This window comes from Neopsephotus bourkii, unplaced genomic scaffold, assembly GCF_033783945.1.
Source record: "Neopsephotus bourkii isolate Nb327-2 ecotype Australia unplaced genomic scaffold, CSIRO-AGI_Nbou_v1 NB_196, whole genome shotgun sequence".
In the NCBI taxonomy this organism is placed as follows: Eukaryota; Metazoa; Chordata; class Aves; order Psittaciformes; family Psittacidae; genus Neopsephotus; species Neopsephotus bourkii.
The window spans coordinates 9,625,116-9,653,069 of record NW_026900709.1 but is presented as its reverse complement, the minus strand read 5'-3'; the positions used below and the strand labels follow the sequence as shown (position 1 = coordinate 9,653,069).

At 35.8% G+C, this 27,954-nt stretch overlaps 1 protein-coding gene and 1 long non-coding RNA gene across 2 annotated transcripts in view; both read right to left on the bottom strand.

The window, feature by feature from the left end:
- Positions 1–27,954, bottom strand: part of TTN (titin) — a 256,966-nt gene that overhangs the window by 152,563 nt on the left and 76,449 nt on the right. Inside the window, exons 84-126 of the mRNA XM_061379384.1 lie at positions 27,622–27,900; positions 27,266–27,544; positions 26,824–27,111; positions 26,380–26,667; positions 23,354–23,635; positions 22,804–23,082; positions 22,411–22,692; positions 22,009–22,287; positions 21,229–21,516; positions 20,807–21,085; positions 20,443–20,721; positions 20,066–20,344; positions 19,234–19,521; positions 18,798–19,085; positions 17,961–18,251; positions 16,955–17,242; positions 15,871–15,963; positions 15,467–15,749; positions 15,035–15,215; positions 14,599–14,688; positions 14,249–14,516; positions 13,891–14,151; positions 13,107–13,316; positions 12,921–12,998; positions 12,781–12,807; positions 12,059–12,106; positions 11,149–11,205; positions 10,957–11,034; positions 10,414–10,668; positions 9,681–9,773; positions 9,040–9,117; positions 8,344–8,412; positions 7,656–7,739; positions 7,363–7,425; positions 7,058–7,132; positions 6,627–6,710; positions 5,969–6,046; positions 5,177–5,251; positions 4,877–4,957; positions 4,598–4,681; positions 4,186–4,284; positions 2,942–3,019; positions 1,971–2,045 (exon numbers count right to left, since the gene is read on the bottom strand). Coding sequence (XP_061235368.1) covers positions 1,971–2,045; positions 2,942–3,019; positions 4,186–4,284; positions 4,598–4,681; positions 4,877–4,957; positions 5,177–5,251; positions 5,969–6,046; positions 6,627–6,710; positions 7,058–7,132; positions 7,363–7,425; positions 7,656–7,739; positions 8,344–8,412; positions 9,040–9,117; positions 9,681–9,773; positions 10,414–10,668; positions 10,957–11,034; positions 11,149–11,205; positions 12,059–12,106; positions 12,781–12,807; positions 12,921–12,998; positions 13,107–13,316; positions 13,891–14,151; positions 14,249–14,516; positions 14,599–14,688; positions 15,035–15,215; positions 15,467–15,749; positions 15,871–15,963; positions 16,955–17,242; positions 17,961–18,251; positions 18,798–19,085; positions 19,234–19,521; positions 20,066–20,344; positions 20,443–20,721; positions 20,807–21,085; positions 21,229–21,516; positions 22,009–22,287; positions 22,411–22,692; positions 22,804–23,082; positions 23,354–23,635; positions 26,380–26,667; positions 26,824–27,111; positions 27,266–27,544; positions 27,622–27,900 — 7,581 coding nt within the window. The remainder of the gene's footprint in view (positions 1–1,970; positions 2,046–2,941; positions 3,020–4,185; positions 4,285–4,597; positions 4,682–4,876; positions 4,958–5,176; positions 5,252–5,968; positions 6,047–6,626; positions 6,711–7,057; positions 7,133–7,362; positions 7,426–7,655; positions 7,740–8,343; positions 8,413–9,039; positions 9,118–9,680; positions 9,774–10,413; positions 10,669–10,956; positions 11,035–11,148; positions 11,206–12,058; positions 12,107–12,780; positions 12,808–12,920; positions 12,999–13,106; positions 13,317–13,890; positions 14,152–14,248; positions 14,517–14,598; positions 14,689–15,034; positions 15,216–15,466; positions 15,750–15,870; positions 15,964–16,954; positions 17,243–17,960; positions 18,252–18,797; positions 19,086–19,233; positions 19,522–20,065; positions 20,345–20,442; positions 20,722–20,806; positions 21,086–21,228; positions 21,517–22,008; positions 22,288–22,410; positions 22,693–22,803; positions 23,083–23,353; positions 23,636–26,379; positions 26,668–26,823; positions 27,112–27,265; positions 27,545–27,621; positions 27,901–27,954) is intronic.
- Positions 648–1,784, bottom strand: LOC133226181 (uncharacterized). The gene is made up of 4 exons (XR_009729439.1): positions 1,737–1,784; positions 1,399–1,482; positions 1,072–1,134; positions 648–775 (listed from the first exon to the last, which is right to left on the bottom strand). It is a non-coding gene; the product is annotated as an uncharacterized LOC133226181 (long non-coding RNA).

The window sequence follows — 27,954 nt, the reverse complement described above, 5'->3', positions numbered from 1 at the left end:
CAAGAAAATCAAAAAACCAGAGGAAATATTTGTAAGTTTGAAACCCTTCACTGAATATTGACAATGTTATAAAACATTAATTTTTTTTAATCTAAATGCATTAATATTTATTTAACTTCTTCACTGGGTAAATGCGTTAACTCAGCTTTCCAAAGCACTTAAGCAGCCAAAGTAATCAATGAAGTTAAATAGCGCTAGAAAATTCAAGGAATGAAGGCGTGTGGCTCTTCTCTGTCACCTTCTGCATTTTTTGCAGGGGAGAACACAAAGGTCCTTTCCATTTATAATCAAGTCAGTGAAGACTGGGATTTGGTTAACCAGAAACATTGTGTGTATGGGCATCTGATATTTGGAAGCCTTCTGTGCTTTCAAACAAACTTGTGTACCTTTTGCTGGTGGACCTGCCACTTTTTGTGAAAAGGGAACAGGTACTTTCTCTTCTGGCACAGGCTTCTTGGGCAAAGCTGACATTTTGTTAAAAAAAAAAAAAAAGTATTTAAAATGATTTTGAATCAATCACAATTTATTAACATAATCAGATGACAAAACAAAAATGCAGGGACTTGACATTTTTCAAGTCAAATAAAAAAAGACAGCAAACACTGAACATTACAGCTTGTGTTAAACAATTAGATATTATAAAATCAGTATTCTTGAAACAAGACTTCTATTGTGTAGCACTGAAAAAAAGATATACCTCTTTTTGGTGGAGCCTCTTCTTTTTTAGCAACTGCAACTTTTTCTTCTGTGATAATTTTTCTGTGTACTTCAGTCACTTGAAAATAATAAGTGTAAGGGTATTTAATTGCAATATTTGAACTATTTTTCTATTTAATCTGATCTTTTTAAAAAGAAAATGCTATGTAAACTTCAACAACAACAGACACTGAAGAAGACTGTATTTTACAGTCTTACTGCAAAGATGAGCAAATAGTCAAAAGAAAGGGGAGATCCAGACATAAGTTACAGATAGTAACAAACACAAATTTATTTAAGTAAGATGACTAAACAGAAATGCTGCAAGGCCAAACAAAAAGTTTTCCATGATAATAATATTCTCAGTTTGTTTACCTTTTGTTGATGGAGGTTCTTCAACTTCTATCTCAAAAGTGGGCACCTGTTCTTCTGCAGGTTCTTAAAAAAGATTGTGCAACTTTAGAATACTTGATTGATTTCACAGACAGTCATAGGATAAAAGATGAAATAACATATAAATCTCATCAAGACGACACAGACCAGAGACCACATTGTAGGCAAACGGACATAAGTACATGTATAATGCTGAAGAAATTTGATACAAAAAATATATTTTAATCAACATGCATATATGTTAAAGATTTCATTCATTTTAAAAAAATAAAAGGAGCTTTTTGCAACAGGAAAAAAACACTGGTATACCTCTTGGTGGTGGAGCCTCCATTTTTTTAGGCACACGGACAGGCACTTTCTCTTTAGGAGCTACTTTCTTACGAACTTCAGGAACTTTAGAAAAATGAGTAAGATAAGAAGGAAGATAAGAAAGAATATTAAGATGCAATATTTTTCATTGCTTACAACATCACAATGTGCTTTCCTGAGTTAACACAAACAATACTTGTCACAGTACAAGATGGAATTTCAGACAACCATTCATCTCTGTAAGCACACACCAGCCATGTCAACATGTAGAAACAAGACAGTAAATCAAACATATTTTCCTTGAAGATACATCACCCAGATGAGGAACTGATTTGTACCTCTAACTCCTGGAGCTTCCTTGGGGGCAGCTGGAACTTTTGGTTCAGGGACAAGTCTCCTGTGCTTCTCAGGCACTTTAAAAGATTACAGTACATGGATTTACAAAGAGTAGTAAAACTAGAACAAACACACATTTCCTTAATACTAAAACCACAAATGGAGACAAACGTAGTGGCAACATAACGCTCAGAATGATGGAACAACCAATATTTTGTAAGGAAAGGAATGTATACCTTTAGTGGGCAGGGCTTCCTCTCTTTTAGGAACAGTTACCCTCTCCTCTATGTAGTAAGACTCTTCTTCAGTCACTTAAAAAGAGTAAAGTTAAAAAATACTTAAGACCTATTACTGTCTTTATGGCCCTTTAAAGCAATAAAATATTTGTAAGACAAGAATAAGCAGTATGCATTGCTAACAGACAACTCTGCTATTACAAAATCTACATTCAAACCATCCTGCTCCCTCTGAAGGCAAAGGAAAAACTCCATGCAACTTAAATGGAACTGAGATTGAGCTGCTATCTTGTAGTTCTGTATCATTTGAAAACAATCAGTATTTGAAGTACTGGATCAGCACTTTCCATTCTTCTGTCCACTAGTTCACCAGTGTTGTAATCTGTACACTTTCAGAAAACCTCTCTTCCAAATACCAAGAAAATTCCTTGACTAAAGCCACCCCTTGAAAATATTTTCCATGGTGTCATTTGATTCAATGGAAGTTGAGTCAATCAATGTATGTTACTGTCCTTCATAGCATTATGATACCACCAATAAACTCCCAGGTAAAAACAATATAGTAATTTTATGATTAAATGGTCTCAGGAACCAAAGTGCACCATGATATTCTGAAGGACATTTACTTCATCCAAGCAACCTGGTGGAAGAGGAACTTCCAACAGAGAATTTTTGTGAAAATAATAAAATAACAAAATTAAAACAAATAAACCCACAAAAAAAGAAAAAAAAAGGGCTGATAATTCTCAACATCCAAGAGATACCTCATTATTTTCACTGTATCAAAAAAAAAAAGGCAAAGTAGAAATTGTAGGCATTATTAGCATTAAAATTTATAAGATATGAAACATATTTATATAGTTGTAATTTTTTGTTTATGAATAGAGTAGACATTAATCCACAGTATATTTGGTACAAAACAAAAATTATTTTTTTTGCTTTTGCCTAGCATTCTTGAACTGTGGTCATACCTTCAGAAACCTCTTCTCTGTGAACGGAAATAGATACTTCCTCCATTTCTTCTTCAGACCATTCTTCTACTGTTGGTTCTTTAAAGAAAATTACTAGTTTTAGTATTTTTGGTGGATGGATGGATGGATCAATGGATGGGTCAATGAATGGAGAAGATTAAGACCAATTCTTAAAAGTTCTATATGACAATGACAGATTTGCATACAATACAGAAAGTGCTACGCACACACCCATATGTATGATTTGCTCTACATGATGTGTTTTCCTGATCCCCCTATTATGTGCAGTTGTATCTCTCAAATATCCTTCACTGGCCAATTATCAGTCCATCAGAATACCTCAGCTCCCCAAACTTCCCCATTGCAACAGCTGAGGGAAGGGGGGAACAACAGTCAAAGAATTAAAGGTTGCTCCTTGATCTGGCTATGTGAAAGTAAGAAGAGGAACAAGATAAGAAGGGTATGTCAGTATTTGAAAGGAAAGCCTGGCATCTTCATTTCAACAATGGTGACCGTATCAGGAAAACATCAACTTGTTCTGGGGTAAAACATTGATTTGCAGGGGACAAACAGAAATTAACAGTGCACATATCCATCTGAATATATATTTGCATGTTCATATTTTTGATATCTTCCATATCTGCTTTTAAAAACTCACTTATGCTTTTTTAATAGAGTATGTAAATTGTCTTGCCTGGCTAGTTATTAATGGGATATAAAAATGGCCAAAATGTTGATTTCAGCTATGCTGAAGCAGACATATTTTGGAATTATACTAACTTAAAACAATTGAACTCAACCTTTCCTGAGTAGGAGAATGCAAGCTAAAAGAGCTGGTGAGAAACTAACACTGGAAAGAGAAATAGTATTGTTATCTGCAGGGCTACAGAGAGCTTTGTAGGGAGCAAAACAAATGGATGGTCACAGTCCTAAATGGCAGAGTCTGAACTCAACACTATACATCCATATTTCTTCCTATGATTTCACGAGAACCTGATCCCAAGGTCACTGTATTCAGTAGTAGAGTTTTCATTTGTGTCAATAAGGTGGGATTGTGTCATTCAAGACTAATATGGTAAAAGACATTCAGGAAGCTCTTAACTACTTGCAAATCTGTCAAATTTTCAACACAAAACTTATACAAGAAAACTAACATGAAACTTTTGTGTATTTTGATCTGATCCTAGAAAAATAAACTTGTAGACAAAGCACAAGTTTCTTATTATTATCTGTTTATAATGTACCTTCAGGTAGTGGGATTTCCTCTGGAATGGCAACAGATATTCTTTCTTCTGTAATAAGAACTCTTTCTTCAAAAGTGGCTTTCTTCTGCACTTCAGGCACTTTGAAAGATAATAATATTAAATGTATTCTTCTTTAATTCCATTGTAAAAGCAATGTTGCCAAATGCTAAATCTAAGTTTCCAAAGAATTGCTTAAGGGTTTTGAGCTCATAACACGTAACAGAGATTGAATGTTTAGAAATACTGGTTTTGTACTAATTGCACAACACATACCACATACTGTAACTATTCATTGTCACTAAATCGGAACAGCAGAATTCACAGAAGTACAAATCAATGACGGGTAACAATACAGAACATACAAACAGAAGCTAAGAAGTAGCATATTCTTTTCCTCTACTTGAAAGCATACCTTTAGCTGGAGGAGGCTCAACTTTTTTAGGAACAGCAGGAGATACTTTTTCTTTAGGCATAGGTTTCTTAGGAACTGCAGGCACTTAAAAAAAAGTATTTAGATTTAGGATCTATAAGGTGCAAAACTAGCAGAAGAATCATGTAAGAGAAATATATCTTTCAAAAAGATTACGCATGGACATATTTTGCTTGCAAAAATACAACAGCTTAGCAATCTGAGACAAGTTCAATGTTCTAAAGACTACAACAAATGATATTACATTGAACAACATTTTACCTTTTGCAGGTGGAGCTTCTTCTATTTTAGGAACACGTGGTATTTTTTCTTCTGGAGCTGGTTTCTTAGGTACTTCTGTTGCTTAATTAATATGAATTATAACAACATTAAGTAACTAAAATTACAAGTGTTTTAAGACTGCATCTATAGCACAGTTATCCACAAAAAAAATGACACAAAATATACACAGCTAGTGCAACTGAAGTACAACTAAAACAAGCTGTAGTTAAAAATCAAAGCCAAAACTTGACATAAGATGTTTAAGATAACAAGAAAAGAATGTTAGTTATTTAAGTGTACCTTTAGGTGGTGGAGCTTCCTCTCTTTTTGGAACAATTTTTTTCTCTGGGGCAGCTCTCTTGGGCATCTCTGGCACTTAAAACAGATAAAATACAAGATAACTGAATTCTGTATTTCAAAGATGTATTGAAGTATTACAGAATTTTATTAATCCATTTACAAGAATATCAAGATATGCTACATAACACATTCATACACTTAACATAGAAAGGTGTAGGACAAGAGCAACATACATTTGACAAAAAAAAAACCCAAAACAACAAAACAAAACAAAACTCAAAACCAATCAAACAAAAAACCTAAACAAAATGAACAAATCAAACCAGTCTCTGGAAGCCTAGCAGATTTCTTAACTGAACAAAGAACTTCTCATGTATGTTAACTGGCCTTAAAAGCTGTTCTATATACACAGAGAATTATACATTATTAAAACAATTTATAACACAGACAGTACAGGATAAAAAAAAAATAATTAAAAGATATTCAACAGGAACATGTACACTCCATCACTAAGTATACCTTTGGCACTTGGAGGTTCTTCTTTGGGAACTGGAATGTGTACTTTTTCTTCAGGTACAGGTCTTTTAGGCACCTCAGGAACTTTAAAGGTATTAAAACTTGTTTAAGTAATCTTTCTAAGGCTTTTGAGTTTGTCTTAGATGAGAACAGACATACAAAATACCACAGAAAGACTATATTTAGCATAAGCTTATAGGAGAAGTGAACAGTAGTTAAGGAAAACAGTACAATAGCACAGGACTGGTTAGAGCACATATTGAAAAGATGCTGTACCTTTTGCTGGGGGAGCCACTTCCTTTTTAGCAACAGCAACTTTCTTTTCTGGAACAGGTTTCTTAGGGACTTCAGGCACTTTGGAAAACATTGTCAAAGTGAGAGAGCTTTAGTCTTTGGACACCTTATACAGACTTCAGCAATCCAAGATTGCTTTATAGAACATAGTGTCTGGACAAGAGCTGGCCACAGCAGCACAATACTATGTACAACCTTTTGGACATACAGTGGACTATGTGGAAAAGACGTTACGATACAGTACAAAATTCTGATGTCAACATTACTGCACTATCACCTTTCATGGCATTCTGTTGAAATAAAAACACCATACCATTTTCTCCAAAAGCCGCTCAACATAAATACAAACAATGAGTGCAAGGTTGTTAGGACAAAAGAAGAGCCAAAGCTGAGGCAAATGCAAGCTATAAGCATAAATGAAAAAGTGAAAGTATGGAGATAACTGAAATAATGAAAAATCGAATAATGCATATGGAGATAATTCAAAACCAAAGCCACATAGAGAGTAAATTAATAAATATATGCAAGAAAACATGAAAAATAATATAATGAAAGACAGTTGGGGGAGGGGGTTGTTGTGTTTGTGGTGTGGTTTCTCTTTGTTTGTTTTTTCTTCGGTTTACTAGTGCAATAGAAATACCTTTAGCTGGTGGAGCTGCTTCTTTTTTAGGAACAGGAACAGGCTTTCTTTCTTCTGGAACATGCCTCTTAGGTATCTCAGGCACTTTAAAGAGATAGGTGGTGAACACTTAGGAAACAGCAAAAACATTTGGAAGATCACAGTAGGCTGCTTTCAACACACTGGATAAGCAAACACTATAAAAAAATACGCTTTTTTGGTCAAAGAGATACAACATGCTCATCTCAAGAAAGATATTCAAAGAATTATTTAAAGCAGTGATGAAGAAGAATGACACTTAGAAAAGCAATAGGGTTTCGACATTTGAAAGCAGAGCCAGAGATGGAAAGATCTCAGTACTTATATGCTATTGTTTGGTAAAGAGCTGTACAGGCAGTTAACCTGGAAGTTCAGAAAAATGGAGCACATGATGATACAAAGATTTTATTCACCTTCAACGTGTGGGATCTCCTGTTCTGTAGAAATTACTTCTTCCTCCTCCTCTTCCTCTTCAACTTCCTTACGTGCTACAATAGGAATTTTAAAGAAATTAAATTTGAAGATAGGAAGTATCAATGTTTGTAGTGAATCTGAAAAACTTTTAAGAAGATATTATGTGTCCCCAGTACACAAAGGTCACTAAAACACATAAGCTAATATTAAAAAAAAAGGAAAAATAAATGTGTTTTTTGGTTAACTACAGATTTGAATTATTTTAAAAAATCTCAGATATTAATTAGTCACTTAATCAATCTACCTTCAATTGGGTAAACAGCTTCAAAGAATCTTTCTTCAACTGTTTTCTCACGCTCTGTTGGCTCTTCAAAGAAAAGCATTAAAACAGTATTAAAATAGTTGAAATGTCGACATTTCTTAATCTAAATAAAACCGAGGCTACGTAACACAATGAACAAAGAGAAGCAAAACATAATTGGAAACAAATACAGATGTGTCTAAATATGTAATTTGCCATATGTAACAAAAGATTAAAAGACATCTATTGGAAGATTGATCTGATTTGCGTGCACAGATTTTTGAGTTTGTACATACCTGTGACATATGAATACTCTTCTTGTTTGTGGACAGAAACTGACATCTTTTCTTCTGAAACAGTCCATGTTTCTACTGTAGGTACTTTAAAAATAGGATTTTGTTTTAGTATTTTGTATTCTAGATCCACATTAGTGGTAATCAGCATGTGAGTTCTTACCAAATCTGTATCTGTATTTCACATTTAAGTCTTAGACATATTTAGACAGTATTTATATTCTAAAATACTGAACACAAAACAAGCACACAAGTATAATATTTAGTATCTGTTAAAGAGTAAGACACAGACATCATTAACCTAAAGATATAAAATAAATGCATGCACAGGTTTTTGGAAATAGTGTATAAGAAGACTTGCAATGGCAGTTCTTTAAGGAAACTTTGGGGCACTAGGCAAAAGTTATGCTTATTATATAAGCATAGGCCAGCAGACAGAAGAGATGAAGAAAAAGCTAAATCGCACTGCAATATCCTCTGCGTTGTTTAAACAAGAATCAAAAGGCTGGCCACAAACATATTAAAAACAAACTTTAAGAAAGATAAAGCATGGTACACATACTATTTAAACACTGAGAGTAGTCACAACATGACTAGAACAACAGATCCAGATACATGCACACAGGCCCACATATTCACAAGAAGCACAAGAACACTCAGGGTGCTGCAATTGAAAGATGCCGATCTGTACCTTCCTTTTTCATAACTTTTTCTTCAACAATCATTGGTGTAGGCTTTGGTGGTAGAACTTTCTTGGTAACTGTTGGCATTAAAATTTTGTGAGTCATATATTTAACAAAGATATCATAATTCTAGCAATGATGTTGAAAATACAACAAATGACAAACAACCTAACTCAGTAGCTAAGCTCCTTGAAGCCATGCAAAGCATTAGGTAGAAAGTAGCAATTTTTTACTGCTACCTTCTAAAGAGGCTGGGCAACTCAGAGCATTTAGTACACAGGTTACAGCCTGACATAGACTGAATTGTAGCCAACAGACTCCTGCTGCAGAATGGGAACTCCTAAACAAGAGGAGGTGGTCACCAGGGGAATAAGGATGCATCTTTATTTCATAACTGAAATAAAGGGAATAAAGGTATCTTTATTTCAATTAACCAAGATACCCTGGTAGACAAGTCAAGGCAAAAATCTGCACCCACTTCCTTTCTTAAATCATCTGTGGTTAGCATCTGCATTTAACATTTTTCCATAAAAAGCTTTTCATTTTGCTTTTATGCATTCAGCAGAAGCTTTTATTACGTTTCAAGGACTGAAAAATTTATAAGACCCATGACTGTATGAAGACAAGGCGTATGAATATCAGCTAAGTAACAACAGCCACTACTTTCATGTAAAATGAAAATAAGGTAGTTAAACAGTAGTTACCCTCAGCCCGTTTGACTTTTTCTTCTGCAACCCTCTGAGTAGTTATCTCCACTTTTTCATCGACAGGTTTCTTGACAACTGTAAGTGATTCAAATAGATTTATTATTTAAATAATATTGTAGATCATTTTCTGGACACAAACCAGGTATAATGCTATTTTCTCTTTTAGGATGTTATACACTTTGTGCATACTGTTCGTTGTTCAGCACATCATTCACTAGGGCGAACTTTGTTGGTAAAGGCACTTGTGAAAAAAGTGATAAGGCCTACCCTCCCCTGAGAGATATACAGTGATCTGAATATATGCTTCTCAGAAGTGCAGCATTCACTGGCTCAAAAGCACCACCCAAGCCCAAGGCAAATATAATGTGGGTAGGAAAGATAATGAAAGCTCAGCTTGATTTTGCCAGCAGTTCCTGGTTTGTTTCAACCACCAGTGCCACTATTCTCTTTCTGCTCAAAAACATGAGGGCAGAAGAAGAGGAAATGTTGCCATAAGCCTTACTCATGTCACTGTCCAACATAAAGAGACTTTTCTCCTTTTCAAGGAAATGGGAATAACCAACACAGGTCAGCTTGAAAAAAGATGCATGAGAAATCTTAATATGCATGTTCCTGTTAGTTTTGCAGGAAGGTCATACCTTTATGAACTGTTACTTCTTTCTTTTCCTTCTTTTCAGCTGTAATTGTTGGTGGTTTTCTCTCAGGCACAGGCTTCTTAGGAACTTCAACAACTTTAAGAAAAATAACATTGATGCTGAAAAAATGCAGTCTCAAGGCTTGATACACACAAAAATTATTAGTTGTGCCATTGTAAGTTTATGTAAGTTTAAGAGTTTTGGAGATCCAATTGCTGCAGTAGAATTTTCTGCTCATTCCCAAGTTTGATGGTTTCTCATCAGAGCCAAATTCTGTTCCTCAAGGCATACATGTTACTACCACCCAAGATAGTTAAAGTATGCAAGGAATTATAAAATACAGCTACCAACATCAAGAAATTAATGTGTGAAACTTTTCATCTAAATAAATTTTATGTAGAATGCATGAAAATGAGAAGAAATGTCCAAACCAAGTAAAAAAGTCACATATCCTTACAAACTACTAACTTATATTAGGTTTTAAAGATTAAGCTTAAAAAGTCCATTGCCAACAAATTATAGTGTCTTGATTTCTATCTGCATTTACAACATGCCATACTAAAGTCCTTGTCTGATTATAAAGTGCCAGTTAAAACTTGGAAAATTATTAAGGTCCAAATGTTGTATATAAAAAAAAAAGTAGCAAAAAAAAAAAAAAAAAAAGCTGTCTAGCTCAAAATTTTTGGGCCTTAATAACAAGTATGAAAAAAGAGAAGAAATAGTATAATTAAAATACCTTCTTCATGAATCACTTGTTTTTCTTCATAAATCACTTCTCTTTTTTCATAAGCTTCTTCCCATTCCTCTTCGCCTTCGTCATAGCCTTCTTCCTTGACATAATATTCGTGGTCTTCTCCATAATCTTCTTCCCATTCTTCATAAGGTTCTTTGGGTTGTTCATATATTTCCTTCTTTTCTTCATGAATCTCTTCTCTCCTTGCCATGGATGTTATTTTTATCTCTTTGGGCTTCTCTGGCAGCACCTCAGGAACTTCAAAAAAAAGAGAAAACAGATTATTCATCTCATAGCCTGGAACTTGCAAGGCATATTGGATATCAGCAGTTAATTAAATGATTTCACTTTCACAGTTTAAAGAAGTGTTTAAAGAAGTGACTCTTTTTTAAGCAGTCCTAATCAGCTTGGATTTCAAATATGCATGTTTCTAACCTAAGAACAAAAATCAAACTGATTTGATTGATTCAAGACAATTTAAAACAAATTATGTTGTTTTCCCAAGGTAATGTTATGTTTTTTAAATTATAAAAAAAAGGAAGTTACCTTTTGGTGGTGGGACTTCTTCAGGAACTTTTTTAACCACCTTTTTGGAGACTTTCTTTAATGGAACCTTTTTTTCTGCTTAAAAAAAAAAAAAAAAGGTTTTTTTTTTAGAATTAAAATTAAAAAAACCCAATCAACTGACAGTCATAATTAAACATACGCACACTGTCCAAACAATTCATGTATTCTTACCTGGCTTTTTCTCCTCTGGTGGTGGAACAAGAGGTAGAAGGATAGGAATAGGGGCAGCTTATAGGAAAAACAGAACATATAGAATAAAATATGAGTACAATGCTTTCCTGTAAATGAAAAAAATCCTGCATTTGGAAAATCTGTGCAATGATTTTCTCACAGCATGTTGCTCATTCTGAATGTTTACTGTAAGTGAAATAATATATTTTGAATGGAAATCCACAGTCTACCTTTATTTGAATTCTGACCCTTCTCAGCCTTATTTTCTTTAGTGCCATCAGTCTCATATCTTTGCTGATAGTAATTAATCTAAATATAAATCTTTCCCCTCCTGCTGCTACTGAAAGCATATACCAAGTTACCTGGGAAATGAAACACAAGATATTGAACTTCTAAGGTTCATAGTAAACTTGAATGCAGCAGAAATACACATAATGTTTGAAGTCTATAGGCAAATACCAGAGCCTGGGGAGAGATCAGTCACAATAAAAATACAACCTATTTTACTACTTTAAAAGATTCTCTTCTTTTTTTTCTCCAAAGAGTAGCATTTCAGGCAGCTTGTCTAAAAACTATCTCTTTGGTAGAAAAGAAGAAAAGGTGAAAATAAAGATCAGAAAAGGAAAGTGGAAATAAGAGGAAGATGGAGTGAACAAGAGACTGATAGGAAAACAACAAGGAAAAGACACAATCTTTTTCAGAGAGAAGGCTTCATTCTGACCATTATTTGTGTATAGTATTCTACACAGCAAAACAAGACTATCCAAGCCAAGCCTTACTCATATTATATTTGTATGAAAACAATTAACTAGATCTTGTCATTGTCTAAGATTTTTCTCAGAGGTTCCCACTGGCTTGCTGCTTTAGTGCAGATATAAAACAGCATTGTGGCACATGTATGTTAACCTACCTTCAGCTGCTTTTTGAGGTGGAACTGCAACCTTGGCATCAGGAACATCTATGAAATCAAAATTTTTAACTGAATTAATATAAAAAATAGATTTGAATATGCTGTCCCCAAGAATAGTAGTTCATGGTGCTTTAATTGTGGTTTTCCTAGCATTAATAGGTTGCAGCCTACTCCTCAAGATTAAGATAGCTGATCAGTAGATAACTAATTGCATTAATCTTTCAATCTGGCTAGATTCTACACTGTTTCATTTTATTTCTAAATAATTCTTGCATAATTTTGGAGTATTGGGTCTTAAAAACAGTCAGAAAAGATCATTGTATATCATAAAGAGATGATTGCTACCCATTCTGCATCCCTGGTTATTTATTTTCAGTTGTGCAGAGGATATCAAATCTACTCATTGGTACCTCTTACTTATTCTATTCCTCAGTCATAGAAACAAAAATGAACTTTTGTGTTTTAAAGAATGTACAAAATTCTACACATTTTAAAAAACAGTAATATCACTGATTTTGGAGTTACCAAGGTATTCATTGTCATTGTTTATTAGAATAATTAGCTCCTCATATGATGATGAGGAATGTTTTTTCAGGGCCTAGGTTTGACTTACTATAACAAGGAAAAAATGAGTCAAAAATAAAAAACAGAGCAGAGCAAAGCACTAAATCTATGACAGAGTGAAGTTTTGATCTTGTGCCAGTCTTGCTCATCATCTTTACCTGGTGGCTTCAACTCCAGCTTGATTTCTGCAAAAAAATATTAAATTTCTTTTAGTACTATTTGTATATCCAGAATCATGTTCAAACTCACAAATTTGCAGATGGTTATGATCATAAATTTGTTCAGCAAATTCACTAACCTTTGGTTACCAGATAGAGCTCTGCAGTGCTTCTTGCTTCTCCTCTTGGTTCAAGACGAGCAATTACAGAGTATACACCTGCAACAGCCAAGAATGTTTATATTTATACGCCTTTATCATTAAAAAAACAGACATCAAAATCAGATAAAAGTAAAGCATCAGCACAAATATTCCATGCATTTTTACCTTCATCTTCTGCATTAACATTGTGAATGGTCATATAATGACAGCGACCTTCACTTCTGAAGCTGTACTTGGGACTCTCTCTCAGTTCGGTGGGGCCTTTATACCATGTCACAACTGCGTCATCAAAAGACACTTCACACTCAAAGGTTGCAGACTGGTGTTCACTCACTACAATGTTCTGTATGCTCTTAGTGAACTGAATTGGTTCTGCTGTTTTTAGAAACAAAGAATATATTAATTGTTATGCATCATCAGGCCATTTAGCTTATCTAATTCCTTCTAATTTTTTCCATAATAACAGCTACATTACAATAAGAGGCAGATCTTGAAAAAGTAGAGTAAGAAAAAGGAATTCCATCTTCTTGAAGTCTTCTATGTAAGAATGAAGATTAGAAGACATAAGAGTACAACTATAAGAAGATTGCTGTGCAGATAAATTATACAAGAGAAGTCATTAAGGAGAGGAAAGATAATGAATAATTAAGAAAAAGAGGAGGTCCAATGAAAATACAAGATTACCAGAGAAAAAGAAAATAAAAGCAAGCATGACTCAGATTTTTTTGAGGGCCAGGGAATATTAGCTATGACGATTTAGTCAAAAATACTAACAGAAATATGACACATGTCCAAAGAGAAAGGACAGCAAACTGTCTCATTTAGTCCGTTTCCAAGTTTGGGAATACAGTTTTAAGAAATTCCTTTTATTTTCATTTGTTCTATTACAGAACCTCCAGAAGCTGCTTATCACTACTGTAGCAAAGAGAATTTATATCAGTTTACAAACCTTCAACGGCCAGATCTGCAGTTGTTTCTAGATTGTCAAGCTTGCAGGTATATTGTCCCTGGTCTTCTGTTCTAACATCCTTGATGATGAGTTTGTGTACTTTGTCAGACACTTGTGTTGAGTATCTCCCTCCTATCTTAATGGGTCTCCCATTTCTATACCACTGAGACTTGGCATTTGGGATAGAGAACTGACAGGACAGCGTGCAAGTGTTTCCTTCCTTGAAAGTGGTGTCATGGAGATGCCGCTCAACTGCAGGTTCTATTAGCATGTTAAAACATACATTTTAGCAGGCATCAGACAGTGGAAGAATTAATGTATATATTAATTCAAATACATACTTCAAAAGCATACTTACCGATCACAGTTAGCCTGGCACTAGCAATGTGTGGTCCACACACTATTCTGAAATTTCCCTGATCTTCAAGTTGGCAGTTCCTGATTCTTAGTATATGGCGATCACCTTCAATTCTAATTTCATATTTGTCATTGGAGTCCAGCTTCTGAGTTCCCTTGTACCATGAAAGTTTAATTTCTGGATAATTAATTTTAATCTCACACTCAAAGATAGCATCCTCATCTGTTAAAACCATCTGATTTTCAATGTCTCTGATCAGAGTAATAGGCTGAAAAATATTAGTTTAAATTAGTTTCAAATTCCCTGTTATGAGTTTGAATATTTCATATATTAATCCAAATATATGTTACCTCTGTTTGTGAGAGTCGTTGTTGAATAAAAGCTACAAGTTCATCAAACTCCTGATCTTCTCTTTGAGCTCTTTCTGTAAGCTCAATTTCCTGTAAAAAGGCAGAATATACTAAAAGATTAAAAAGTACTAAATGTCAAGCTGTCATGGTTGTCCAACATAGGATTAGTTCCTACATCAAATTTTCTGTAACTGTACTGCAACTAATGTTTGCTCCCCATCTTAAAAACTGAAGCCAAGTTAGGAAGACTTAGCCAGAAGACCCATTACTTCTTCTTGGGTTTGAGTGTGCAAGAAATTGAGAACTATCTGTAAAAGATCCAAAGAGGAGCCATAAAATCCTGCACACACAGTAACATCAGATCATGGACACGAAGTTTGTTCAAATGAACCATGTTACTCTTAAGGCTAAATGCTAAAGTCACACTGTATCTTACCAGTCTATGGCTTTCTTCTGCTTGGGTTTGCTTTAGTAACTCAAAGGCTTGCAGGAGGCCACGGAAATCTGTAATTCCATACATGCGAGCATATTTCTCATATTCTTTGGGATCTACATTTTTGAGAAGTTCCAAGATATCAATAGGTTGCTCTTCCTCTCCTTCCTTCCTTTTTGGAGTGCTATTCAAAGCAATGACATAAGATAAATATGCAATGCTTCATTCATATAAAGTTGTTCAATGAAAAAATGAATCAGCTTTCAGCTGCACTGTGGAGTGGAATCCTTTAGTTTTGTCTAGTCAGACGCTTCTACTTTTATAAGTTATTCATGTTTAATGAATTTTAAAACATATATGTTGAATTGAGATATATAATATGAAATGTTTCCTCTGTGTTGATGGTAAATTAATCTATAAAATCTTCCCATATACCTTTTTAGTTTTGCCCTGAGATCCCCTTCAACAACTTCTTTCTTTCTTTCTTCAACTTGTAGGTTTACACTCCTCTCAATTTCACCATGTTGGTTAAAAGCTACACATTTGTACATGCCAGAATCAGTTTTTATTGTGTCCTTTATTTCTAGTTTGGCTTCATCTCCTCTCTGCTGGATTGTAATGCGACCTCCCTGGTTGAGTTGCCTCCATTTTCCCTTCATCCATTTAACATTTGGAATTGGGTCTCCTCCAACTTTTGCAATAAATTTTGCAACAGTTTCTGCAAAAAGATGCAAATAAGGAAGCTAAGTCTTTCCAGCTGACTATAAGAGCAGGACATAATCTCAAACAAAAGGTACAGGCAAATAGAAGACAATGTATGTTCTGAAAAGAATCCTTACTTTCCATGACTTTGATACTCTGAGGCTCTGATACAAAATAAAGTTTTCCTTCCAGTTCTGCTTTCTTAGCTACTGGTGAGGCTGCTGTTTTTTCTAAAAAAAAATAGAGTAATACAATAAAACAGATGGTTCCTTGTAATAATTTATGTTCATGCATGATGATGCTTCCAAAGGAATGGTAAAAAATGAATTAATTACAAAGGTGGAACAAAATAGTATGCAAGAGATAAAAATGCAAAATGGTTTTATGTTGTTTTAGTTAACTTGCATTTTACTTTCCAGATGAAATTGAATACTGTGGGCCAGATTGTGCTGTTCATTAACTTCAGTCAGGTCATTCGTATTCTGCATGGATACAAATTCATAGGTAGATATGCAAATAAGAATCATCACTTTTTAAAATAGCTGAGTTTTTGGTGAGGTTTCTCTTTTCTGTCTATTTCTGAAAATTTCATTTTTACTTGCATTTTTTTATCAGTGACTTTTGAGTTTTTTTTTGTTTGTTTGCTCAGTTCTTAGACTTCTGGATACTTATATAGTAAATAATATACTATTTCTGCGTATTACTGAACTTTTAAGTCTTTCACGCAATGGTAAGGCAAGACATACATGGAAGGACGCATGCTTAGACTATATTTGCTTTCAGCTAGAAGTTCTAAATGTAACAGTCCTGAAGCAATTAGCTTTGATGACTACATGCTCAATCAAATCCCTTCTGTATTTTCTTTTAATAAACACCACTGTTCCCATCCTCTGCATAAAATTTGCATGTCCAAGTAATTTCACTCATTTAGCTTGCATTTTGCAAACAATTTAGCGTTTAGATTTAGAAACTAAATTCTTAGTCATTTTGGTAAGACTATAGTGTTGATTTGACACTAATCTCCCATTGTTTATGCCCTATTTATGTAGAGTTAATTTTCAAATGTACTGTCTTCCTAGATTGTGTGAGTTTGCAAATAACTAAAATATACTAATTGTTTCTATTAGATTATTAACCCTTTTTGTTCCACAGAAAATAAAGTGGGATGGAATTTGGTTTAAATTTTTGTCATACACCTTGATTGTCTCCATGTTATTGTACCTTTAACTGTCACTTTAGATTTGCAAGTGTCAGTGCCAGCTGCATTTGAAGCTTTGCATACATATTCTCCTGAATCCGATTTGGTAATTGCAGCGAGTTCTAGAAGAGCTACTCCATTAGCAAAGCTGAAGTTGCATCTGTCTGAAGCTCTTATTTCTCTGCCTGCCTTCAGCCACTGAATCCGGATTGGCTGTGATCCTTGGACATGGCAGCTGAGCTGTATAGTATCACCTTCCTCTGCTGCTGCTGGTTGAAGAGGCTGGTCAAAAACTGGAGGCTTTTTGGGTTCTGGAATATGAAAATGCTTGAGTGAATACTCAAGGGAGGAAAGTAAGATTAAGAATGTAAGAGAAAAGGAGATACATGTGATTCTTAAGAAGACAGTGGCAAAGAATGAAGAAGGATAAACAGAAGTCTGAGAACGTCGATCATAGTATTAGAAAATGGAATAAGTACCAAGACAATAAGTTTTCTATGCAAACATGCAAGAAATGTCTTTACTCCACACAGCAAGGACATTCACATGTGAAAAACACTATAAGAATTAAAACACCACTATTAGGCTGCAAAACTATGTAAGCACCTTTAAAGAAAAAAATATGCAATCTCCTACAATTGTATTATGATGAAGTGCCATGCTGCTATAACACACAGTCAAGGCTGCACAAGCTTAGGTGTAAATGCACCGAAAAACTGTTTTTCCGCGAAAAGAGGATGATTAAAAATTCAACAGGAATGTCACGAAGATTTCAATGTTCAATTTAGATCAGTCACAGCAAATAGTGAAAAGGAAGCCCCTCTTTGAAAAATATTGTTGTATTTTAATAAGAAAAGTTAGAAGAATTCTTTGATTTTGTGGTTTAACTCAGTTTAGTCTACCCATCTCAGGACAAATTACTGCTGGACAAATTAAAGTAAAACCAGCTCATAAGATAGAAGCTGTATGTTTTCGCTAACATGCAACAAAGAAAAGTAAGAAGCAAATTGAAAAAAGACTTCAACTAACCTCTGACAACAACAGAAGATGTACACAACACGCTTCCTGCTTCATTGGACACTTTACAGGTATATAAACCAGCATCTGATTGTTCTACACACTTTATGTGCAAAATTAAGGTGTTATTTTTGAAAGATATTTCACAATGAGGGCTTGAATGAACTTCCTGATTGTTTTTATACCAAGCAACAGTCAAAGGCTGAGAGCCAGCAACACGGCCCTCAAGTTTAAGTTCATTCCCTTCTGTTTCTTCTACTGCTTCAGACAGTTTCTTAGTGAAAGTTGGTGGAGATTTTCGTTCTGTAAAAAAAAAAAAAAAAAAAAAAATTAACAAAATTCTATGAAAGAAATGGAAATGGAAGATTCTAAAGGAAATGTTTCAAGAAAAAAGTTTTCAACATTGGGGAATTAATACTTGCTCTCATTTAAACAGGATATTTGGGGTTTTTTTAAGTGAAAGCATGCTAAGATAAACAGAATGTGTCTTGCTTTTACAATCACTGTCATATTTGATTTTCCTATTTGAAAGAATAAATCCTCTTACATTTTTACATCAAATGCCATAAAAGCCCCAAGATTTTTGCCAAGTTCCCCAGAAAGAAATAGGCCAAAGCCTATAAAGAAACAAGTCCGAAGAAAATATTCATTAATTTCTCTTCCTGTCATTGCTGGTGACCAATCCTAACCCCCTTCAGAGACACATAGGTACCTTCAGGTACTTTCAAGCTATATCTCAAAAGTTCTTCTCAAAGTTATCTTGCAGCAATAAAGCTAACTTCCTTTATAATTAAAGACAGAAAAATGTATGCACAAAAATATACACACAATGTATAATCTATTCAATACCTTTAACAGTCAGCTGAGCTGTGCAAGAGTCCTTTCCAACTTCATTGCTAGCATAGCAGGTATACTGTCCAGAGTCTCCCCTCTCAACTCTCAAGATGGTCAAGTGGGCTGTGTTGTCTACATAACTGATTTGGTAGTTTCTTCCTGTTCTAATCTCTTGGTTGTCTTTTGCCCAAGTGACTTTAATAGGCTGTGTTCCAGAGATGTGACACTCAAAGTCAGCACTTTCTCCAATAATACCATCCACAGGTGTAACTGGGATGTCAAAAAATGGAAGAGTCTTCCCTTCTGAAGAGTGAAATAAATAAAAAGGCATCAGTTTAAAATCTTGATTTGCTTTAAACCTGTGTGAAATAAATATAATTTGTACAGTATTAAATCTATTTCTAAAGTTAGTTTTGAGATATTTCCATTAAATATTTCACAGCCCACTGACCTGTAAGGACAAGCCTGCCACTAGAAGAAGCTGTCCCGACTGCATTGGTAGCTGTGCAGGTATATTGTCCCATAAGGCTCCTATCTGTTTTCAAAATTTGAAGAGTTGCTACATTATCTATGAAGGATGTATGAACATTGTAGTCCTCTTTTACACGTACACCGTCTTTAAACCAAGATACTTCTATGGGTTCTGAACCAGCAATGCCACAATCAAATGTAACTGGTAAGCCAACGGTTTCATGGACATCTCTTAATTTTTGCATAAAAGAAGGAGGAAGTTTACGCTCTGTAAGAAAACAAGTATTGTACAGTGAAGGCTTTCAGAAGATACGCACCTATTGTTGTACTCAACAGTAATCACTGCCTAATATACTGTAGAGTACACTCAACTTTTGCTTATAACTTCCGATTACAGATTTTATTCAGCATATCATTTATTTGGAACCTGATGTGAAAAGAGCACTGTGCATATGTTTGCAGTAAAGTGTATAACCCTTCTGCCATCAGTTACACCCAGTGACCCTATTAAAACCTCACAACTGCTAATGTAGAAACAATCAAAGAAATATCCTCAATAGGAAAGGAAGACAGAAGCTTGTATCCCCACAGAAGAGCTGTGATCAATGAGAGACACATTTTGATTAGCTTCACTGGTAGACTTTTGTTAAGAGAAGACAGTAATGCAGAGACAAGCCAAGCCAAGAAACTGTAAAGCAGAAAAAGTAATATGGAAAAGGTAATCTTTGGGTTGGTTGTTTGTTCTTTTGAAATAGCAAACATGCTTAAGAAAAAGGTGCCATTTTTTGCATGTTTTTAAACTAAATATTCACCTTGAACTGTCAGCAAAGATGATGAAGCAGCCTCACCAACAGCATTTTCTACTTTGCAGATGTAGTCCCCACTGTCACTACTGTCTACCTGGCTGAAAACCAGAGTGGCAACTTGGTTTTTAAAGTGCATTTTCATAGCAGCAGTTCCTCTCAGCTTTGTATCGCCTTTGTACCATGATACAATCATTTCTGGTGTTCCAGCAACCTGGCACTGTAAGGATGCAGAATCCCCAACAGTCACCTGCACTGGCTCCAAGGGTGTAACGAAGTAAGGTGGTTCTGAAGAACAAATATACACCATTAACACAAAAGGGTATTGCACAATGAGCATTGGTAGTTCAAATAATACTCGATGAAATGATGTTGGCTTGACGCACCTAGTATTGTGATTGCACCATGACAATTATCTTGTCCAGAATCATTTTCAATATGACAAGAATATTGCCCCTGGTCTTCTAGTTTGCTATTAGGTATTTCCAGTATGGCAGATGTTTCTGTAGTGGTGATGCTACACCTTTCAGAGTGCATTATTTTTACTCCATTTTTCTTCCATGTCACTGAAATTGGTGGAGTACCCGTGTATGTGCATTCCAAGATCAAATTTTTTCCTTTCTCTACACTTAAATCATTCACCCTCTTCACAAATTTGGCTGGTTCTATAAAGAACAATGGGAAGAAAACAAATTAAATAAAGCCAAGAGATCATTTTTAGAAGCATAAGAAATAGTAGTCTGGACAAACCTTTGACAAAAAGATGTGTTGTGCAAGAAATCTTCCCTGCCTCGTTAGAGACCTGGCAAGTGTAGTCTCCACTCTGAAGTGGATGTACATCAAATAGCTCCAGTTCTGCAACTGAATCTTGCAAGGTGATACTGCATCTGTGTCCCGGTGCTAGCTCAACACTACCTCTAAACCATTTAACTTCCAATGGAGAGGAGCCTTTTATGATACTGGTAAAGGTTATGTTTGCCCCAGATAAAACATTCAGTGGTTCAGGTTTCTTCACAAAATATGGTGGTTCTAAGCATGCAAAGAAAACAAAAGAAGTACATTTCAACTTTTGATGAAGAGCATGATAATAAGAAATACATACAGATCAAAGAATTAAGTCTTTTTGAAAATATATTTGTGCCTTCTGACTCTGGCTTCTTATTGATACTGACCTCTAACACTCAAAAATGCACTGCACTCATCAGACCCAGCTACGTTACTAGCTGTGCACAAATAAGTTCCCATATCAGATTCCTGAAGTCCATTCACTTTCAGAGAACAGGTATTGTCTGTAAGAGTAGCCTGATACTTGTCTCCGCTGATAATCTCCTCTCCATCATGAAACCAGGAAACAAGAATAGGTGGTGATCCATAAACTTTACACTCCAGTACAGCAGAAGAACCCAGCTGACCATATGTTTCTTTCAGTTTTCTTGTGAAAGAAGGAGGTATAATACGATCTGCATTTTTTTTTAATAAAAAAGAGAAAAAGAAATAAATACCATACAGGAGCTTAAAATGCAGAAGGTTTCCCATGCATAATAAAATCACTGAAATTTCTTTTGATGTATCTGCTTAAGCAATCTGTTCCTACACACCTAAGTCATAAAAAAATAGTTGATGGTTAAGGACATGTTGGAACTTTCAATCACACTTTTGAGGGACACCTTTTATTTTTGCATTTCTTTTTCATAAGAAATATTGTACCAGCTGTCCAAGAAGACATGTAGACTAAAGCCAAAGAAATGAAGCCCTTGCAACAACTCAAGCCCTTGCCCCTCAGAGGTTAGATAGGCATCCATTCTTGATGTCTGTCAAAGTGGCTTGCCAAGTACTCCTAAGATTATACAAATGATGAGTCTCTCAGGCCGCCAGTCTTGAGAATCAGTTTGCTATCTGAAGGTGATATAAAAGAACTGTAGGATCGGATGTGACTCAAATAGTCAACTAACCTGAGACATGCACTGAAGCTGTGCAGCTGCTTTTACCAACACTGTTTTCCACCTCAAAGGTATATTCTCCACTGTCTTCTAGTCTTGCGTTGAGAATCTTAAGCCCAGATACTTTATTGAAGAAACTGATTTTATATTTATGGTCAGTGGACAGTTCATTCCCATCTTTAAGCCACCTAGCAGTAAGCTCTGGTGTGCCATCTACTGTGCATTCCAGAGTACATGAGTCTCCTGCTGTAACTTTGACTGGGCCTGGCTTCTCAACAATGACTGCAGGTTCTGCAATGAGATGCAAGTCACAAATATTTTAAAACCAACAACGCAATAATTCTTAGTATTGTAAAAATTGAAATTTGAAATCATAGTAGACCACATTGTGTTTTTTAATCTCATGCTACCAACCTAGAACTCTCAGTGTGGCAAAGCATTCCTGAACTCCAGCATCATTTTTTATCTGACAAATGTATTTCCCAGCATTGGCTGGCTCTGCATTTCCAATCCGCATAGTTGCAATGTTTTCTGAATAGGAAATCCAAAGATTATCACTTTCTCTGATGATTTCCCCTTTGTCTTTTAACCACAGAACAGAAATGGGCTGTGATCCTTCTACTGCAGCCTGCAGTTCAATCGACTCCCCAACTACAACAGTGAGATCACTCAGCTTCTTCACAAAGGTTGGTGGTGCTATTTAAGAGAAGATATTTAACAGTAAAAAAAACATGCCAGTAGTGCCAAAGTAGGAGGAGAATGACAGGAACAATGCAATGTCAAGAAGATGCCAGTCTTTATACAAACCTCTTAGTGTTACAGAGCCAATGCAGGAGTCACTCCCCACATCATTTACAGCTTTACAGTGGTATTCACCAACATCTGCAGTATCCACACTGAGAATGTGAATACTAGCTAGGTAGTTCTCAGACATGACCTTATACTTCTTGCTGCTCCGAATTTCTCGTTTGTCTTTGTACCAAGAAATCTGGAATGGAGGAGTGCCCTGAAGCTCACATTCTAGGTGAATATCAGACCCTTTCAAGGTCTCAATTGGATGGGGCTTCTTGATAAAAATGGGGGGTGCTGGAAAAAAAAAGGGGGAGGAGAAATTTTGTGTTATTTGAGGGAAGAAGATTAAAGAAGACAAAGTATTCAAGTAGCCACTCTGATGCCAAACAGCAAAGACAAACCATAATTAAGATAGATATCCCACAGTATAACAAGCAGACAAAAGATTTGCCCTCTGTTCAGACAGGTTTTGGCCTCTCTGACTAAAGAAAGTGGGATTTAAGCACTTTTCCTAAAAGGAAGACTCATGAAAATAGAAAGGTAAGGAAAGAACTGTGTTTCTGACCTTTTACTTTCAGTGAGGTACTGGTGCTTGCACTACCAGCTGGATTGTGAGCTTCACAAGTGTAGTCACCACTGTCTTCAACACTGAGGTTGTACATTTCAATGACTGCCACTGAATCCACAAAGGACATTCGGTATTTTTCACTGGGATGGATCTCAGTTTCACCTTTGTACCAGGTGACTTTCATTTCCGGAGATCCACCTATTTTGCATTCATACTTAGTGGAATCATGCTGTTTCACAAGTCTTGAGGAGTCAAGTTTCTTAATAAACCTTGGTGGTTCTGGAAAGCCAAAAAGTGTAAATGTTGCTTTAAACTGCACTGATTCTTTGAATAAATAGGGAAATATGTAAGAGAAAATGTAAACGTTCTGGACTTCTGCAAACATTTTAATTTTGTAATTGTTACGATTTTTTTAAAGATTATTTAAGTTTCTTTTATTTAGGAAGCAAACTAGTTATCTATATGCATTTCAGCTAGTTTCTCCTTACTTTTTTGTAACACTCTACTTCTCCCATGTATTCAGTACAGACCAAGTGATGTATGGTTTCCTTTAAGTAATTTCCTCAGCAATAAGTGAGTATTCAAAATACGTGACGGAAAAGTAAGAATGCTAACAGTTCAGCCAAGAAATATTATTAAGAGCATTTATGCAAAGCATTATAGCAACTGCTTTATATCTGAAAATGTCATTAACAACTGATACAGTCAATAAATGTATCTGCATTATAACACTTCACAAATTTATGGCAAAGCCAAACACAAAGGTACACATAAGGAACAGAAGTCAAGATTATGTAGTAAACAATATAGGGTTAAAAAAATCATGCTGGGAAGAATTGTGAGATGGTTGGTATTAAAGAAATTAGTGTTAAAGGTCCTATGAAAAGCAAATCATTATTTTTTTTTGCAAGGAGATGAAGTGGAGGTTTGACACTTTCCATCAAAAGTACTGTGCGTATGATTCAGAATCACAAGACTGAATGCTCATAGATCAAAGCTATAACTAGTAAATCCATGAGGTGGTAACGTGGGCACAACAAACAAATCTCCCTGCAAAACAGGATGAACTGCTTCTTTGTGTATCTGTCTGTAAAGTGTAGGAAGAATATCTATTTTGCTGTGGGTTACTTCAACCTGTGTGACATTTACAGAACATCCTATGTTGTTAGTAACAAAACTTCCTTAGAGTTTCTAAAAATAGAAATGATGGTTGTTTAGATAAGGACTCTTGGAACCTTTGCATTATATTATCAGATTTCACTTTGGCAAAGAAGTGATTCTCTATCTGCATACTAACAGCTGATGAGTAGTAACAGTCTAATTCCATTCCTTACCAAAAATGGGGATCTATCACCAAAAATGTAGATATACAAGTTGGTAAGGTATATACTTAGAATGTAAAGCAGTTTCTATAACCTAAAGCAATTGTTAAAACTACAGAGTGAGAACTTAACCGTTAAAGTATGAAAAGTAGTAAAACTCTGGGAAATTACCAAGGTAAATCAAACAAAAGAACTTAATTCTTCAAACAAAAGAACTTAATTCTGCAAACAAAACGATGTGTGTTATAGAGATGAGACAGCATCTGCTCAAATTAAACACACACAAATCAATACCCAAAAGAGTTTTCTCTTCCAAGTTCTATAGAAAATGGCTGCCAAACAATGAATATCATTAATTTTACAACCCTGGGGAAACTGTACAAATTCTAAAGGATTAAAGTGATTTAAAGTGAGTGTCAGTGTAAGTTCAGGATCAAAAAAGAAAATAATAATTGTGGAGGAAAAAAAAAAATCAGGATTTTGTGAATAAAGAGCTGAAGAGAAAGAAAACATCAAAGGTCAGGATCTTCTTATGAATGGTAACTCTAAACAAATAAACTTATCACTAATATCATTAATAATAAACAGAATTGTGACTGTGGTGGAAACAAGCTTTCAATCTTTTAAAGAGGTTAGGTTTCTTGCTACAGTCCTTCAACGCTTTTTGTAAGTCAAACTACATAGTAACAGCGTCCCTACTTGTCACTGAATCCACAAGCACTTCAGTCTGCCCCATTCTTTCTGCCCCCACCAAGAAAAATCTATCTATGGATAGAACATACTCTAGATAGAAATATGTAATACATTTGACATGCAGTTATTAGTGATTTTGCTAGTGGTAGTTCAGCTTCTTATGTCATTTGTCTTACAGAATAAAAGTCATAGTATTTATTCTTGAAATATTTTTTTTGATTTTTTTCCCCCCCAAAGTTCATACAGAGAGGAAAAAAAGGGGGGAGGGGGGCGGCACTAAAAGAACAGGAACATTTGAACTCATGCATTATTTAAGACCTGCATTTTACATTCTTTTATAAAATCACTAAGTATGAGATATCCGGAACAGCTATAAACAAATCCTGTGTTCCCACCTACATTAAGGAAATTAACGTGCAAGTGTCACTTGTACCAAGACAGTTAGATCCAGTCATAAATTTAGATGACTAAAAGATTCTCCACTATATGGAGAAACAAAGTGTTGGAAGAATGGATGTTTGTCACCAAGTGTACTCTCAGATCCTCCCATTTTGCTATCTAGAACAGCAGTTCTCAATGTTTCCAGTCTGTGAAAGGGTAAAATTATTTGCAGCAACTGCACACCCAGTAACAACACATTGAAGTCTCATAAGTTAACTGAGCTTCCCTCAGTTACCTTTCCCTCCCCTGGACAATCTAGTGAATGAAGAAAGACTTAAAGAAAGACAGCTTTTGCTGGCCAACAGGGTCATTCATAAAGGCGCAACAAGGCTCTAAGTCAGATTTAATATTTCAATGAAAGAATCCCTTTGATCAGATAAATCACACACTATATCAGAAGAATGATTAATAAGTATTTAGGTATTACAATAATATTTAAATGAAGTAAAACATCACAGTGTAGCCTCTTATAAAGATTGTTAGTCTCACACGTCTGCATTAAAGGCTTTGTTCTCCAGACGTCTCCCTTGCAAAGAAAAGTCTCATGAACACTAAAGCTCACAATACCTTGTACAGCCAGTTCAGCTGCACACGCATCCTTTCCAACACTGTTGCTGGCTGTACATGTGTAGAGTCCAGCGTCCCCTTTACCAACTTTTAGGACTGCCAAGCTGGCCGTGTTTTCCACCAATGTCATCTTGTAGTTGCCACCTGGGCGAATCTGTCTGTTGTCTCTCATCCAAGTAATCTTCATGGGAGCAGAGCCAGTCACATGGCACTTAAAAGTTGCACTTTCTCCTAGTGCTACATCAACAGATACTGGCTTGATGTCAAAGAAGGGAGGTTGTAGAAGTTCTGCAAAGAGGAAAGCATGGCAGAGCTCATCACTGAGCCCTTATCAACACACACCTCACCATGCCATGCCCATGCTCTGTGGCCACCATACAATGGGTAGAGTGGGGAAAAGGGTGAAGAAATAGAAGAGCAAAGACATACAAGTAAGCTACAAACCTGTGAGGAGAAGTTTGGCGCTAGAAGATGCAGTCCCCAAAACATTTTTGGCTGAGCAAGTGTATTGGCCACAGTGAGCCATACTTGTTTGCAAGATCTGAAGAGTTGCAACATTATTTAAGAAGGCTGATTGCATGTTATCACTGTCACTTAAGAGAACCCCATCCTTGTACCAAGACACCTGGATAGGCTCTGAGCCATTTATACGGCAATCAAATGTCACTGGGGCACCAACCGCCTCCTGAATATCTTTCAGTTTTCTGGAGAATGTAGGGGGAAGATGCCGTTCTGCAAAATAATAATAATCACCACAGTAAGTAGGAAGCCACCCTGCTAATTTAGAATTAATTAATTAATCCTGAAATTAATAAGAACCCCTTTCTGTAGATAACAAGGAGTTCCTACAAAGTACCCCCTGAAAGAGTGGCCCTTGGCTCATCACCTTTAACAACAAGCAGAGCTGTGGAGGTGGCGAAGCCAACACTGTTTTCTGCTTTGCAGATATATTCTCCAATGTCACTATCCTCTATGGTGGAGAATGCCAGTGTTGCCACATTATTCTTGAAATGCATTTTGTAAGCCTGTGTTGATCTGAGCTTGGTGTCATCTTTGTACCAGGACACCTTGATTTCTGGTGCACCACCAATCTGGCATTTTAAGATCAAGGGCTCTCCAACCTTCACCTCCACACGGTCCAAGTGTGTGACAAAATAGGGTGGTTCTAGGGAAAGAGACAGCATGGTAAGCAGATGCAGAGCGTCATCAGGGTCCCTTAGGGGGATCTGGAGTGCTCCATACCTAAGATAGACACAAGGCTGTGGCAAACATCTCCACCTGCCTCATTTGCCACCTCACAGGTGTATTCGCCTTCATCACTCTTGGTGCTGTTGAAGATTTCAAGAATTCCAGATTTGTCAGTAGTTGTAACACTGCAGCGTGGAGACTGGGCAATGGGCATGCCATTTCTTTTCCAGGTGACAGAGACAGGAGGGGTGCCTGTGTAGCTGCTTTCCAACACAATGGACTTCCCCTGCTCCACACTGAAATCGCTTAATTTCTTCACAAATACTGCAGGCTCTGTGAGGAGACATAGATCAACAGTGAGAGGGACAGATGTTGTGAGGAGACATA